Source organism: Ursus americanus, chromosome 6 (genome assembly GCF_024610735.1).
Source record: "Ursus americanus isolate L20-20 chromosome 6, mUrsAme1.1.p, whole genome shotgun sequence".
In the NCBI taxonomy this organism is placed as follows: domain Eukaryota; kingdom Metazoa; phylum Chordata; class Mammalia; order Carnivora; family Ursidae; genus Ursus; species Ursus americanus.
In genome coordinates, this window is record NC_142132.1 from 7,420,592 (window position 1) to 7,437,697 (window position 17,106).

The 17,106-nt window shown below is 37.5% G+C and overlaps 1 protein-coding gene across 4 annotated transcripts in view; it reads left to right on the top strand.

Moving 5' to 3' along the window:
* EEF1AKMT2 (EEF1A lysine methyltransferase 2) overlaps positions 1-17,106 on the top strand; it is a 73,260-nt gene that overhangs the window by 15,569 nt on the left and 40,585 nt on the right. For 3 of the 4 annotated variants that reach the window (XM_045772629.2, XM_087862588.1, XM_045772630.2), the window contains 3 exons: positions 2,208-2,315; positions 4,603-4,819; positions 8,604-10,814. In XM_045772629.2, the coding sequence (XP_045628585.1) occupies positions 2,208-2,315; positions 4,603-4,819; positions 8,604-8,698 (420 nt within the window). In that variant the 3' untranslated portion in view covers positions 8,699-10,814. Of the gene's footprint in view, positions 1-2,207; positions 2,316-4,602; positions 4,820-8,603; positions 10,815-17,106 lie in introns of those variants that run through there. The other variant, XR_015724699.1, reaches the window with a different exon arrangement.

Here is a 17,106-nt window from a genome sequence, read left to right on the forward strand (position 1 = left end):
GAGATTTTTACAAATTCAGTTTGCTTTTTTTTTTTTTAAATGAACTTAATAGGTGGTCATTTATATTTGCCTCTGTGGCATATAATGTTTTGTTGTCTGTATTTTTGTGGTGTTAATAGTTATTGCTTATATTCAGAGCTTTTTAAGTGATTCACTTACATTTTTGATGGATTTTTTTTTTTTTTTTTTTTTTTTTTGCTGGGCATATAGTTTTAGATTGCTGTTTTTTCTTCACTGTTTTCTGACTTCCATTCTTTATGACTTATTGTCAGCTGTCAGTCTTATTGTTAGTCTTTGAAGGTAATCTGTTGTTCTGTGTATCTCCCTACGCCCCACTCCTTGGATGCTTTTGAGGTTTTCCTGTTTTTGGCTTTTATCAGATACACTCTACTGGTTTTCTTTTCTTTTTCTTTTTCAGTCTTCTCTGGTTTATATTGCTTCTTCAGTCTGTGGCTTGGGGTCCTTCGTCAGTATTAGAAAATTCCCACCTGTATGCCATTTTCTCTTTTGCCCCATTCTCATTTCTTCTCCTAAGATTCCTATAATATATATTTTAGATCTTATACTCTGTTATTTATTTTTTTTATGTTCTTTCCTGTTTTTAATTGTCTGTGCCTTTTGTTCTGTGCCTTCTGTTCTGAGTATTTTCTTTTGACCTTTCTTCCAATTCACTAATTTTTTTCTGCATTCAATCTACTGTCAAGCCCACCCTTGAATCTGTTTAATTATTGCTTTTTTCACTTCTGTTATTCGTTTGGTTCTTTGTTATAGTTTTCAATTCTCAGAATTCTCCACAAACTGTCATTTATTTCAGTTGCTTTAAAATTGGTTTCTGATCATTATTTTATTTGGGTCTCCTGTGGTCTTTTCTAATGTCTGTTCTTCCCCGTTGGCTTCTGGTCATTTGTTGTTTCCTTGAATGTCTGCTGATTTTTCACTGAGTGCCAGAAACCAAATGTGAGAAATGTTGCAGATAGTTTGAGGTTTTGAATGATTGTTCTAGAAACCTAAAACATCTATATATGATATTTTTATAAGTTCTGTTGTAATAATAAATAGGCATGGGAGAAGAGGGAACTGGTAAGAGTCAATTAAAAGAATTATCCTGGCTTCCTGATAGAGAAGGAATTGAAAGAAACTGGGAGAAAATGAAGATCTCAAAGAGTATGGAGTGAGACGCCTAAAAGAGTTGGAGGTTGGCATCAAGGTGGGGATGTTACACCTTGAGATTAAAATAAAAGTAATCAAAGGGAACAAAATTCTGTGGAATATAATCGGTGTGTTACTAGAGTGTAGAATCAGTCACTTAGTGAAAAGTCAAGGTAGTCTTAATGGAAGGTGTAGGTGTCAGTTATGTTTTGAAGGAAATAAATTGAGTAAATAGTGAAGAGCAGGAAGAGAATTTCAAGCTACACTGTAGTTTTCAACTGATTTTCTTCATCAAGTTTCCTTTGAAATTTAGCTTGATTGTTCTGAAAATGTTCGGCATAGTGTTGGGGGCGGGGGGGAGGACCAGAAGCCATCATACTTTTGCCACAGGCTCCACACACTCTAGGTGGGTTCATGTGGCTAGTAAACAGCCAGGACTATAGCTTTAGGCTCAAAACTCTTAACGTCCTCTGAGCCTTAATTCTTTGGGGATATAAATACCTGCCCAACCTATCTCACATAGTTTTTGTGAACATCTCAAAAACAGAAATACTATACAAATGTAATGTGGTTAATAATCACATGGCTGGTGGAAAATTGCGATTTATAATTACACTGAAGGAAAAATTTTCAAGAACTTACTATGTATGCATTTCATTTACTCATATAACTTAATTGTGCTAAGTAAAATTTGTGACAGATTTATGTGTGAATTAGAGCATGTCAACATCAGAAGTTAATGTTACATTTTTCTGCTTGAGGGCAAAAATATTATACGTACGTTCTTATTATCTTTGAGAGAATGAATTTTCTTTTGAAATAGAAATCAAATACTATAAAAGCAAATGAAGTGTCACTTGATATTAATTTGAACTCTTAGTTTCTATTTAGATTCTACAATAAAATTTAAACTGTAGATTATTGGATAGTATATGTCACTTGATCTATTAAATAAATAAAACAGTCCCAGTCCTAAAGGAATGTTATAATTCATAAGCAAAGCAGTATGTTAAAACTTTATTTTAAACTAAAGTATAAAATTGTTTCTCTGTCTCTAGGCAAAATTTGGTTTCTCTAATATTACTGGAATTGATTACTCTCCTTCTGCAATACAGCTTTCTGGAAGTATTATAGAGAAAGAGGGTTTATCTAACATTAAGTTGAAGGTAACTGTTATATTACTATAATTTTTTTATAATAAAAGTTATAAAGTTTAAGCATTTCTGAAGTATATATGCTAACAATATCTTTTGAACTTATAAATTAAGGATTAATTATAAATAATCCAAATGGAAATATTTTTAAGTAACTTAAAATTTTCAGTCTAGTCAGCGTGGGGAAGTTATTTTCTCCTCTTGTGTGCGAGTGTGTTCATTCTCTCACGTTTGCAGACACACACAAATACTAGTTAACTTTGCATTTAACTAGGTCAAAGTTGTAAATTTGTAAAGTGGTGTAGTGCCACCAAAGACTACTTAGTTTATTTTTGTGTCCTGTGATCCGTAAGGAGATGATGACACTTGGATTTATATATGTAGCCCAGGCTTCTCTGAGCTCTAGAATGACTTAAAAACTGCATATTTTACAGTTCTGCCTAGATAGCAATAGTCTCTCATTTAGTCTGAAATGAAACTTTTAAGTTTCCCTTTAAACCTGCTTTACTGCAGTCTTTCCCATTTCTGTTACTGATACCACCATTCACCTGTTGTACTAACCTAAAACCCAAGGAGTCATCCTTGATTCTTCTCTTTTCTTTAAGTCCTATGTCTCATTCTGTTGGTTTTATCTTCATAGTGTATCAGGCATGTGATCATTCCTTGCTATTTCCAAGCCCTCCTAAGTCCAAGCCGTCATCATTTCTTGCCTCCATGGCTACACTGGCCTCTTATTGGCCTCTCCATTTCTCCTCTTGCCACCCACTGTTTGTTACCACAGGGCAAGCAGAGTGATCTTTTAAAATGTCAGTCAGCTTGTGTCACTGCCTTGGTCACAGGTCTCCAGGGGCTTCCCCGTTGCTTTGAGAATGGAATCTGAATCCCCACCCCACCTTACAAAGCCCCTCATTTCTCACCTGTTTTCCCCTTTATCACCAGTATTCCAGTCACACTGGGTTGCTGTCTGCTCCAGAAACGTGGCTAGCCTGTTCTTTTCCAGTCTTTATACCTTCTGCTCTCTGCCTAGAGTATTCTTGCTCCAGATCTTAACTTGTTTGGATTATTCTCATCAGTCAAATCTGTGTTCAAATATCACCTTTTTAGACTTTTCCTACCTTTTCCAAAACATTTCTCTTCCCAGTCCCTCACTGCCTTTATTATTGTTTTTATTGTCTTCATAACACTTCATCTAAAATTATTTGTTGTCTCTCCCTTAAGAGAGTATAAGATATATAAGATACAGGGACACTTTCTTTTTTGTTTACTGTTATATTCTCAGTGATGGAAAAGTCCCTGCATATTATGGGTGTTCACGACATACTTGTTGAATAAGTGAGTACTTTGATCAGGTGTTTCAGATAACTTCTCTAAACTTAGCTCTTAAGAATGGTGGTCATCTTTGGCTTCAGGTGTAACGAATACTTTGGTGTGAGGGAGGAGGAAAAAAACCCATGTTCTAATGTAAATAAACATAAAAATCCACATTTTTAAATCAAAGGGTAATACACTATTTATGATTACTGTATTAAGTTGTATGAATAATTGTGAGCTAATTGCTTAATTTTTCAAAGTAGCTTTTCAGAATTAAGTACATTGGCAAAGTACTGTATAAATGAAATTGAGGCAGATCACTGTTTCAGATGCTTATAGTGTATTATTGGATTATTGAAAGTGAATGATATGCTGAAGTGTGACTTCCACAACCTAACGTGCATGGTATTTATAAAGTTAAGTAACAGCAGTTTAAATAGTCCTTTGATTTCTAAAGCAAAATTTTAATGCCATTCATTTGATCCGTTAGTTGCTTTGTAAGCTGCTGAGTCAGGGCTGAGGGACTTCTGATTAACCGCGTTTACTTTAAGTCACACAGCTGGTAATCATATCAGCTAAAAACCATCTTATTTCTAATGACTTGTTTCAGTTCTACATAATTTTTGTCATCTTTAAGAACGTGCCAAATATTCTACTTTTTGACAGAAATAACTTTTTCATGAGCTAGGCTTGGAGGCTCCATGACGTGCTGGTGTTTCTTGGCAGTACACCTGGCTTTGATTTGTTTCCAAATTTGTAGAGATTTGGAATGTCCAGGAAACACTGTCTCTCCCACTAATCTTAGCTTTAATGATCTTGGAATGAAGCACGTAAAAGTTAGCTATAAAGTCGAAAATATGTTTATTATATGTAACATGCCATCATAATTAATTGGTCTTTTTATCCATAATCTTTTACAGATTGTCACTTAAATTCAGGAGAGGTTGTGTGTTAATTGTTCTCATAAAGACATTGATTTTTGATATAGGTAGAAGACTTTTTGAATCTTTCCACAAAACTGTCTGGATTTCATATTTGTATTGACAAAGGGACTTTCGATGCCATAAGCCTTAATCCTGACAATGCGATTGAGAAGAGGAAGCAGTATGTGAAATCCCTCTCTGGGGCGTTGAATGTGAAAGGCTTTTTTCTAATAACCTCGTGTAATTGGACCAAGGAAGAGTTGCTAGATGAATTCAGTGAAGGTAAATGGCTATATGTTGTTAATGTGTGCTTACCTCAGGTTTCATGTACTTAAATGTTTTTTTCCCCCCTTGGTGTTATAGTGTTTTACTGTTCCGTTTGTGGGAATTGCCTGCTTTTCGTCTCTTTTAACTGTATATGCAAAGGACAAAGAAATAATATCCAGAGATCCAGAGTCCTTTTTGAAATTTTCCAAGAAATCCTGGCAGTTAGGTACTAACATTTATGAGCCTATGAAAGTTAAGTTCTTCCTTTAAGCTATATAATCTCTTATTTAGAGACTCAAACAGAAAGCACGTGTATTGTGCTTCTGACTTTAGTGTACTGATACACTGGTGATCAGTAATAATAGTATTCAGTAATATGCAAATGGCAGTAGTATTTTTAAAAATCTTCCATGAGAGTTTTATTCTTCAGATACTTTCTGTGTCTTGCTAATGGTCATTTAGGTATTTAGGATTTATCTTCTTTTCAGTGTATATAGAACAATTATTTTTAACATTGCACGGAAACAAAAAGTAGGGACTTTGTAGTAGAAATACTCCCTATTAATTCTTGAGGAAATCTCTACCATTTTTCAAGGTTTTGGTGCCAGGACAATCCTCTCTCGCCCCATTAGGAAAGTATAATTAGTGCTGTGTCTACTATGGGGGGGATCTTGTGAGAACTGAGAATCTGTAATCTATACGCAAATATGTTGAGTTCCCTGGCAGACTGTTGCTTGCATATTTTCAAGACTATTTTACCTGCCAGTTTGTTCGTGCGGTGCACAGGCATTTCTGGGAAAGCACCTTGAGAATCCAGGACTAGTATATGCTTGTTTTTTACACAGACTCTTTTTTAGATTAGCATGAAGTTCTTTTAAAGAAATGGGAGAAATTTTTAGGAGGGAGTATTAATAAATGATATGGTACTAAATTTTTATTAAATTTTGAACCTTTAGTTGCCACAAGCTGATGGGAAATTAATTTATAACTAGATTGCACGCGCTTTATCTTAGAGTTGGTTTTCTTTTTGGTAATAAGGGAATAGGCAGTAGGAGGGAGAAACTTAACACATGTCCTTTTGTGTGCATTCAGTGACTTCGGCAGGTTATATAATGTAAAACTTGAAGTATTTGAGGCTTGAAATGTGAGCTTGTGGTTTCATTACTATTGCCTCTGGAAAACAAGAATTATATGTGATTTATTGTCTTGTATTTCATGCCATTAATTTTACTATCTTCCATGTTAAATTTGTTTCCTTTAGAACTGTTGAGGCCCTGTATCCATAGTCTTTCCTTCTTCCTGAAGCTTGACAGTTTTAATAAATGCTAGAAGTTAACACTGTGTAGGGCAAATTTCTTTCCCGGTTTTTAAATACAGGTGTTCTCTTTTACCCTTGGAACCACCAGACAAAAACATATTTGTCTGTCTTTGATAATGAGGAACAGACTTGAGCCTGGTAAAGAGTGCTTAAAACTGTGTCTGTGTCTGAGAACTACTTTAAGTTATGTTCAGTGTTAGAGCTTAATTCGGAATTTAAGCAAAATGTTACAACAGGAAATGTTAAGTAAATACATACAATTGAAGACATTTTTTAGGCGTGTGTCTCTGAGAATATGGTGCTTGGAGTTGGATATAGAAGACTAACAATACATGCGTCGCTGCTGGGGGCTTGTCAGTGGCTTTTCGCCATTGACTTCCATGGCCCCTTTGGCGTAGGGTGAAGCTTGCTTCACCGGTCTTTTAAGGTTCTTTGCTTCTTTCCTTATTTGAAACATAAAACTGTTGAAATAAATTTTGCATTATTTCCTTTATAGCCCTGTTAATATAAACATTCCGCATTGTCGTTTGTTCTGGTGAGGATTACTTGAATCATTTGCCCGCTAGTGGGATGTTCTAATTTGATGTCCAAGGAACTGGACTTTCTTAAAACTACTGAGTTAAAAACAACTCCAGGAAACCTGTTTTACTACAGAAATAATCCAGATTCGTTATGAAAAAGATTGAAAGATGTCAGTAACCCCAACACAAAGGATATAGGTTAAAATAACTAAAATAATTGTTTACTTATCATAGGAATACAACCACTTTTTATTTATTTATTTATTTATTTATTTATTTTTTTTTTAAAGATTTTATTTATTTATGTGACAGAGAGACAGCCAGCGAGAGAGGGAACACAGCAGGGGGAGTGGGAGAGGAAGTAGCAGGCTCCCAGGAGGAGCCCGATGTGGGACTCGATCCCGGTACGCCGGGATCACGCCCTGAGCCGAAGGCAGACGCTTTAACGACTGCGCTACCCAGGCGCCCCTACAACCACTTTTTAAATTTTGGTGTATTATTTGTTAAAATATAAGCACTTAAATTCTGTAGGGTTAGTTCAAGGAGTTAAAAGATCAGTCCTGGAAAATTCACACAGACAGCTCCATTTTCTCTTGAACATTTTTATTATGAAGTGTTTTAAGCCTGTATAAAAATTTCAGAAAACAGACAGGGTTTGTACCCATGTACCCACCACAGTGGCTCCATTTTCCGGCATTAAAATATATCATGTTATTTAAAAGCCCTGTCCGTCTTTGGAAAAGTTTTCTTATGCTCAGTTTTAATGAGCATTTTAATATATAGCTATTTGTTAAGATTTGGGGAAGTTTGATTAAGAATATGAATTAGAATGTACAATGAAACAAAGTATAAAAGACCAGTTGATACAGTAATATATATCCTTTTATATTTTTTCCTTTTCTAAGAGTTATTTCAGCTGAAGCTCAAGGCCTGGAAGCTTAGAGAATGCAGACACAGCCACCTTCCAGGAAAAAAATCTACCCTCCAAACTAATAGTCCCATCGCTGAGGGAAAACCATGGTTAACTTCCCAGCCTTGCTTGTCTTAGTTTTTAAAAACAAAATAATAAAATGTTAACTTTCCATTTTATTTTATAATTCAGGAAAACGCCATGTTATCTTATTTTGATCTTTACAAAATCACTGTGAGGTAGGTGGGGGCGTTGGTATGTGTAACCTCCTTGCATAGAAATTGAGGGTGCTGGCAGCATATCTTGCACCTAGTAAGTGGTAGAGCTGGAACTTGAACCCAGGGCTCTTGAGTCCCCATTAATTTTTAAATCCCACTCTGCTAGTTTGAAAGTTACTACTTCCTTTTCTTCCCAGATCCTTCATTAGTTCAGTCTGGGTCTTGATCTTTGGTTACAAGTTCTTTTTTTTGTGGTAAAATGTATCTAAGGTAAGATTTACCATTTAAGCATTCTAAAGCTCCGGTTCCGTGCCATTAAGTACGTTCCCATTGTTGTTCAGCCGCGACGACCATCCATCTCCAGAACTTTTTCATCTTCTACAAGTTCATTTTTATGTCCACATCGTTTGACCATTCTATATTAAGTGCTTTTATATGTGTGATGTGCATCGAGTTAATACACAGCACTCAGAACGGTGCCTGGTACCTGGTGAGACCTCGGCACGTGAGAGCGGCTACCTGCCAGCGAGGTGGTGCCGCACGCGGAGGGGGATGCAGAGCGGAAGGGGTTCTGGACTGGAAGTGGGGGAAAGATGGCTGCATGGACAGCCTCTTTCCTGCAGTTTGATTTTGGGCTCGTGTGTACCTTGTTCAGTTGGAAGTGTTAGTGGCTATGCACACTCTGCGCATGTACAGAACTGAAAAATTACCAAGTGAAATCCCGTCACAGCTTAATAGTTTCATAAGAGGTTTGCAAGTACATTGTTCTTACAAATTTCCTTTAACTGCGGGATTCAGTCCCTATTAAAAGTATTTTAATCTTGTCTGACAGGATTTGAACTTTTCGAAGAGCTGCCAACACCCACGTTCAGCTTTGGAGGCAGATCTGGAAACAGTGTAACAGCATTGGTTTTCCAGAAAACGTGAGACTTTCACTGGACAAATTCAGTTAGCTTTGTTAAGAAGCTCCACCTCAGAGTTAACCTGACACAGAAAATGCAAGTGCAAATAAATGCTTAGTAAGTACACAGGATGCACATGTTGAATGGATATCATGGGTTGGTAAGAATATGAACGTGTGAGTGGTTGAGTTTTAGAGACCAACCAAGAATCATTTCAAGTTTTCTTTTGTATTGGAAATGTAAATATTTTTCTCTTTGATTAAAAAAAATTTCCTGTAACTGCTGAAGAATCAAAAGCTTTAAAGCAGTAAATGAATTTACAGAAAGCGTGTATTCTTGGTTTTTGTGCTTTGGTAAAGTTGAATCGAATATAGCTGCTCATTAAGATTTGGCTAAACTACTTCCGGGCCAGAATAGTAAATACCAACTTTCTTAGTGTTTTATTAGACTGTCTATGAAACACAGTAAGCATAATGGTTTGGGTTGAATGGTGGTTATTTAAAAAAAAAAAATTTAATAACTGAAAAAAATTCCCTAGTTTTCATGTATATAATTAAGCAAAATCAGATAAGTGCATGAGTTGATCAAGAAATATTTATTGAGCTTGTATTTTGCTGCTGATGGCCTTTTACACACTGTGAAGGATAAACAGGAAGTAGGAAAGACAACTAAGCGATCCTGTTATCTGCTAGCAGTGTGTTAAGTTACATTATGGTATTAAGTCACTGAATCCTCCAAATATCTTCTCAAGGTATGTATTAACTTATTCCTGTTGCTACATATCAAAGGGCTAGTACTGCAGCACCTGACTGGCTCAGTTGGTAGAGCATGTGACTTGATCTCCGTGTTGTGAGTTTGAGCCCCACATTGGATAGAGGGATTACTTAAAAATAAGATATGTATGTATTTATTTATTTATTTATTAAAAGATTTTGTTTATTTATTTGTCAGAGAGGAAAAGAGCACAAGCAGGGGTAGCAGCAGGTAGAGAGAGAAGCAGGCCCCTTGCTCAGCAAGGAACCCGTTGCAGGACTTGATACCAGGACCCAGGGATTATGACCCGAGCCGAAGGCAGACGCTTAACCAACTGAGCTACCCAGGCGCCCCAAAGTAAAATCTTAAAAAAAAAAAAAAAAAAAAAGGTTAGTACAGGATGGAACCTGGAGTCTTTGTCTCTTTTGCCCTGGCATATTCTGCTTCCCAGGTACCAAGTCTCTGCCTTATTGGTACTTACAGTTCAGTAGGGGAACCAGGACTGCTCCGGAGAAAATACCGTCAGAGAAATTGGGTAGTTGAATTTTCAAGAGCTCTACAGCTCCTTGTTAGTGACAGCGTTAGTCTGTGGACTGTGAGTTAGTGAGTCATCCTTCGCTACTTTTCTCCATCTCCCTTTTGTCTTGACAGACTTGCCTAGTCAAGAACTGAATAGTGTCACTCTTTTGTGAAAGGGTGGTGTAAGCTCTACGCATATATAAGCCTTCAGGGACATGGGGTCAAAGATGTTTTAGTTAGGGCTAATTAGCAAGAGAAACAGTTTATTATTTTTTTTTTTAAAGATTTTATTTATTTGACAGAGAGCGAGCGAGCACAAGTAGAGGGAGCAGCAGGCAGAGGGAGAGAGAGAGAAGCAGGCTCCCCTCCAAGCAGGGAGCCTGAAGCGGGGCTCGATCCCAGGCCCTGGGATCATGACCTGAGCCGAAGGCAGACGCTTAACGACTGAGTCACCCAGGTGCCCCATATTTATTAATGTTTTTGAAGAGATATGTTAATATATAATGCCATTTTTGTATTTGGGCTAATATTTTCGTATTGGAGCCACAAATACAAAAATACAAATTTTAAAGTGATACAATTTTTGACGATTTTCAGCTTTTCGGGTCTGTTGTGTTTTTGTTTGGCAAATGTTAACCTAGTATTACAGGTTTTTTTTCTTTTCTTTTTGTCTCTGAGTGGGAGGGTGGGCGGAAAAGAGGGGTTTGATTTAAATCAACATTAATCAACCATTAAGATTACTACCTGCCTTGCCCAAGATAACCAAAGACATTTACATAAGCTTTCAACACAAATAACATTGTTTGAAAAGCTTTAGTTTTTAATATGTAAAGAGTTGAGAAGTTACTTCAAAATATATGTGATTTAAACTTATAGAAAAATTGTTTTGATTTTACAAACTAGGCGAGGGATCTCAAACCACAGAAAAATAGTTTATAATAATTTATTGAGATCTGGTCTTTGTTGTTTTTTCATATTGCTGTTCCTTGATGTCAAATATGATAGTAGTGTGGAAGCACTTTTTTCAGAGTTTTGAGTTGTTTCGTATTGCTGTTTTAAAGCACCACTCTAACAAAATGGGCTTTCCGTGTCACCAGCCTGAGGCATTGGGTTTGATTCACTGATAGCTTGGAGCGGGCCTTTGTTGAAAAGCTCTTCAAGTCACCCTCGTGGAGGGGTATGTATGTTCCGTCTGCAAAGATGAAGGATTTGGGGGAATCATGGAGCTGTTGCCGAGGTTAGGAGAAGGGATTCGTCATCTCTCCTTATCAGTTAATCCTGCTGGAAGCTGGCCTCACAGAGGTTGAAATTAGAACAAATGGAAGGTGCCAAAATGCGAACAGTAAATTAGTATTTTCAAATAATACCACACTTTAAAAACCAGGCTAGTAAATGGCCCCAAGTTACTGAAGCAAGTCGTAAATATGTGACTATTAAACAGAGTTTCGTTAAAGTACAAGACTGTGTGGGTAACTGGAAGAAATTATACGGTTATAAAAAGGAGCAGTGAGTTATGTAGTGAGTGCTGGTTTCTCTGCATAAGAAGTTGGAATTGTAATTTTATTTCACCAAAAGACACTCTTATTTTGAGGAAACTTGTTTGAAATGCAAACGAAGTTTCTCTCCAGAGCCTGCACGCCATTCCATTGTTGCTTCTTATTACGACGTTATTGCTGAGAGCGGGGCGCTGCTGTGTGGAGGAAGCGCGAAGGCCGGTCCGGAGGGATTTGAGGCTGAATGGGTGGGTTACACCAATTAACAAACAAAGTTTTCAGAACATTTTGTTTTAAGCCAGGTGCACAAGTTAGAGTTGCTTTTTGGGACTGGCATTTATGCATATGAGAATCAAACCTGACACTACTCTTGGCAGCTTGACTGAAGCCATTTTAAAATAAGTACAAACTGTCCTTGAGTCGATTTTCCCTCCATTGTAGTAGCAGCAAGTTTGCCTTTCTTCTTCGTCTGTGACATGCATGCAGTTTTCTGTTATTTGGGGGAAGAAGGGAGGTAAACATATACAAAAGACTTTTAGTCTTTGAGTGAATAATGTATTTCTGTTCACTATGATTATATTTAATTTTCTATGATACTGTTATATAGTACTATATGTTGACCCTAATTCATGTTCATCCGGAGTATAGTAGACAGCTTAATTTTTAAGGAACCTATGTTAGCTTCGAACCTTTGAAATAATTTTCCCTAAATCGATGTGCAAAGAAATAGAGTATCCCTGCTTATGTCAGTAGACTGTGATTTATATTTTCTTAAATAATTTTATTTTATGTATTTATGCGTGCGTGTATGTGTCTGGTAGTCCATAAAGAAAATATATACAAATGTGAAAACTCAGTTGCTCTCCAGGCCAGCATTCTGCTGCTGTGGGGAGGCCTGGGTTTGATTTCCTGTTGTTGGCACTGTGAACTAGAGTGTACGTGCTCCAGAGACAGCTTTCTGCTTTGAAAGCAAGAGACCAAGTGTCTTGTGTTCCACAGTAGTAACCTCTTTAGCTAATTGTGTGTGGGGGGGTGTGTTGATGGGCTCTGAAAGGAGTCTTGTCTAGTACACTTCACTGGAAGGAGGCTGCCCATGACCTAGAGCTTGATTGTGGGAGACCAGGAGCATGGTAGGTTGAAGGACAATTGCTGAGTGGGAAAAAATTAGGAAACCCTTGTCATTTCTCAGTTAGGCAGGAAACAGAGATGTCCTTAGATGAAGGGGGAGCACATGAGCATGTTTTATTAACAGTTAATGGAAGAAAATTAATGCTAATTTATTCTTCATACACACCATGCAATTTGTTAGAAAAGTAAAAGAATAGTTTGAAATTCTTTGGTCAATTGATGGATTCCTATGTTAGGGGCATAGAAATGAAACTCAACATTAAGCAGACAAATACCCAAGCCCACAGGCTACATAAATGCTGAATAAAACCAGCTCTACAATAGAACTCTGAAAAGCGAGGGGTAAGAAGCCTAATGAATGATTGAATATGACCTTAGCAAAATCCCTGGAGTGTTGTTGAAAGATCATTCATTTCCAGCTTAGATGTCAAGATGGGCTCCAGTAACCAGGAAAAAAGAGAGCTTGAGTCGGTACTTACTGAGTTTTAAAAATCTTTACAACTCAGTGCATTAGACTAATCATTAAAAGGGCTTCTCTAACTGAATTTTGAGCTGTCACTGTGTAGACCTGTAGTTTAGGCCCAGGGAAACCAAATTAAAAAGATAGGAATAATTCGCAAGACATGAATGTATCAATATCCTGCTTTTATGGAGTAGAACTTCAAAAACTGGATGTAGAGGCTGGCAGAATGTACTTTTGTCATGCTGATACCATTGTAAGCAAGACTTACAACCAAGAGATCAATTGTGCCTTAGAGTGTTTGCAGATTACTTGCCCAGTTTGTAGAGGAAGATAGGAAAAAACCAAAATGTACTTTTTTCATTTTTAAGTGGCGCATTCTGAAGAAATGATAAATTCTTTTATGTTCTATCTTAAAATATGTATTGTTATTACTGCATCAGAAAATAAGTAAGTTCGTGAGTGATCTTTATTGTGCATGCTCTCCAGAAGCTTTTTAAGAAAAGCCAATCTAACACATTTGTTTTCCCCAAATACCTAAAAATTTACACATGAACCAGGATTAGCATATCCTGGATATTATGTGAGGAACTTAAAAAGAAATATGAAAACAGTCCTGTTGAATAAGGGGACGCAACTGTACTTCTCACTCTTCATTAACATACTTAAGATGAAGCAGTTTATTATTATGTGTGACTCTGGCAGAATAGAAGTGCCTTTGGGATGGTCACAGCTCTCCTGCTCTGGCCCTCCATGCTGCTTGTCAAAGATGGGCAGAGCCGGGGGGAGGGAGCTAAATGGAGAAGAGAGTGGGCGCTGCCAGCGCACGTTTTCTCCTCACCCCTCCTCTAGTATGAAAATGTCAGTCCTTTGTTCCCATCTAATTTTAGTACATCCTGGCTAAAAAAAAAAATTAGGATGCTTTCCAACCATGGAACTTTGAGGGGTGGGGTGGGCGGGGGAGGAGGGGAGGAAGGAGCAGTTTACATTCCATATCCGTCTGCCTTTCTGTGACAGCATCTAGCCCCTACTCGGTTGATTCTGGTAATGAAATAAATTTAGATGCACTGAAGCAGCAATAATTACGTTTTCCTTGCATGTCCTCAACAAGAAGCCTAGTTGGAGTCTGAATGGGGAAAAGCATAATATGGCATTTAATAAAACATACTGGGCTGAATTAAAGAGCCGTGTGCAGGTTTTGGAAGACAGGCCTGAAATTGTGAATGAAAAACTGCATGTTGTCTTATTTATAAATGTAACCTCGGAGGCCCATTTGTGATTCAGCTTAACTGCTTTTATGCTGTTGTTCTGAATGAGGATAATATTTGTTGATTTTTGAGAAGCAATCATAAGCAAGGCACACAAGTCAGAGCTGTTTATTCCTTGTGGGAAACCCTCACAGATACAGAAGGAAGGCTCTGATTTCCTGAAGAAAACCAGCTGGGTCAAAAAATTGATAATATAGTTTGTTCAAGAGATAGGACTGAATTCCATATGGCTTTGTAGTTGCAAGTGCTGATCGTTGTGGTTATTATTTAATTAAAAAGTAATTAACCAGATTAAGCTCTGGGCGGAAATCCACATATTGCACGCCTCTATGAAATAAGCCCGTTTTTTCCAGAGGTTTGTTGCTTTAGTGCTCTGAGCTTTCCTCTTGGAATCTCTGTATGATAAAGATGTTAGATAGTCAGAAGTAAGAGGGATCATTTTGTTATTAAGTCCATTTGATTAATGATTTAATTTGAGACACATGTAGTATCAGATTATTTTCTGAACTTGAAATTTATTTTCGTTTCTTTCATTTTGTAGTAACCTAGTGTTTAAAATCTGTTAAGTAATAGAGTGAATATCAAAGAGAAATGATTTTTAAAAAAAATACTAAATTTGGGAGGAAAAAAATGATTAGAATATAGGCAGGTCGCTTTCCTTTTCTGGGCTTCAGTTTTCCTCTCTGTAAAATGAGGGCGTTCAGTAGGTGATACTTAAAGTTCTTCTCTACCCCTGTGCTAGTCAGCTTGGGCTGCCATTGACTGGGTGGCTTAAACAATAGAAATTTACTTTTCACAGGCTGGAGACTGGGAAGTCCAAGGTCAAGGTGCAAACAAGGTAGGCTTCATTCTGAGGCCTCTGCTCTTGGCTTGCAGGCGGCTACCATCCCCCTGTATGTTCTCACAGCCTCCTTGTGTATGCTTACAAGGGAGAGAGTGAGTATGGGAGCAGGCTCTCCTGTGTCTCTTCCTAGAAGGGCGCTAATTCCATCAGGAGAGCTCCACCCATATGACTTCATCTAACCCTGATTCCTCCCAGAGGCCCCACTTCCAAATACCATCACACTGGGGGGTAGGGCTTCAACATGTGAATTTGAGGGAGGACACAAACATTCAGTCCATTATACCTACTGAAATTGACCTAAGATTTAGAGAAGGGCTTATGAAATAGGTTTCCACTATATATGAGAAGTTTCAATGCTCCCATTAGCTAAATATCAGTTGTTAGGTCATTTTATCTTTCCGTTAAGCCAAGGTGTTTATGTATAGGAGAAATAGATGTACATATAATAAAACACTTGGAGCAAAAAGTCGTGTATTTTTCCATCTAAAACATCTTTGTGCATTCATTGGTAAACTTTAGATTTTGGTATCGATTGTCTCTCATATGTATTTTTGATAATTCAGTTTGTATTTGTTTGACCATAGTTATGTTTTATCTAAGAATCTCAGAAATTAACATCTGATTGTTTAGTCTCCTTCAGTTTTACATACAGCAAGATTGAGGTCAAGATTGGGCCTAAGCAAACACAAAGGAATCATACTCACAGATGACCTAATTTAGAACCATAAAGTCCCAGGGTCCTGAGACGTCTACCTTCTCATGCTACACAGAGACCCGTGCTCGAGTAGATAGTACATGGGTCTGCCCTTCTCAGGCCTTGTAACCTCTCTTTGTGGTTACTGTCTTTGTGTCCTATACCTGCTTATCCCCCTCAGGGATGCTGAAGTATGTTAAAGGTGCTGGGAAAGTGCCTAATGGATAGTAATACATACTTAAACGTGGTTTTCCTTCACATTTCTCTGAAGCAGTTTGGTGTAGTGGAGAGAGAAGCAGTTGTGGAAACCTTATATAACAGAGTCAGGAATATTAAATGAGAAGAATCAGTATGAAGCAGCTTAGCATGATTCCTAGCACACACCAGTAACTAGTCCTTTCTCCAAGAACCCTTCTTCCCATTGCAGCTAATGTATTGACTTGTTTGAGATTTTACCCCTCAGTGCCACTGAGTTAATGTTTTCAGTTCGACTGTATTCTAAGAGTGTTTAGATGAGGGAAGTGAGGAGGAGTGGTAGATAAGTGAGTAAGAGTGAACATTTGCAACAGGTGGGCCTTTCAGAACCTCTTAAAAAATCCTACTGTGTAGCTCCTTCTTGAGTCTATAGATAGGGCTGGTGCTGAAGCACCTTTTTATTTAGCTAAGAAATGCGGACCAGATAGAATGCCAGATTTTCACCAAGTGTTCTTTATGATGTGTTTCAGCAGACTCCTTAAGAATACTCAGATTTAAGATTATTGTCTGTTTAAGTGGTAATTATTTAGTAGTAAATGTAGGGGGAAATTTAGTCATGAAGGGTGGGGAAAATGTTCATGTGGATGCATTGGAATTGGTCAAGGGCATGGTGCACCTTCCTTCATTAGGTCTGCATGCTAAGGCTTTATTTCCAGTGACGTGAAACAAGGGAACTGCGAGCAGGGCCCTCAACTAACCATGCATCAGGTTTAATGAAAACCGAGTTGGATTTGGGTCTTCCTGGGCATTTAGGAAGCAGTGGGCTAAGGTCTTATCATTGATTTCCACCTTGCATCATCTGGATTTTATTTCTTTGATCATTGAATCATATTTATTTTCCTTGTTTTAAGTTGAGTAAATGGTGCCATTCACAGTGACATTTCAAAGTTTGATGTTGGGTAATACTTTATCCCTTAGTTTATACTGGAACTGACAGTATCGTATGTAATGTACAGTGAATCCGTTGTTTGTACTAGTCTAGAAAACACTGGGTTTCAGATTTGTTTGTTTATTTAACC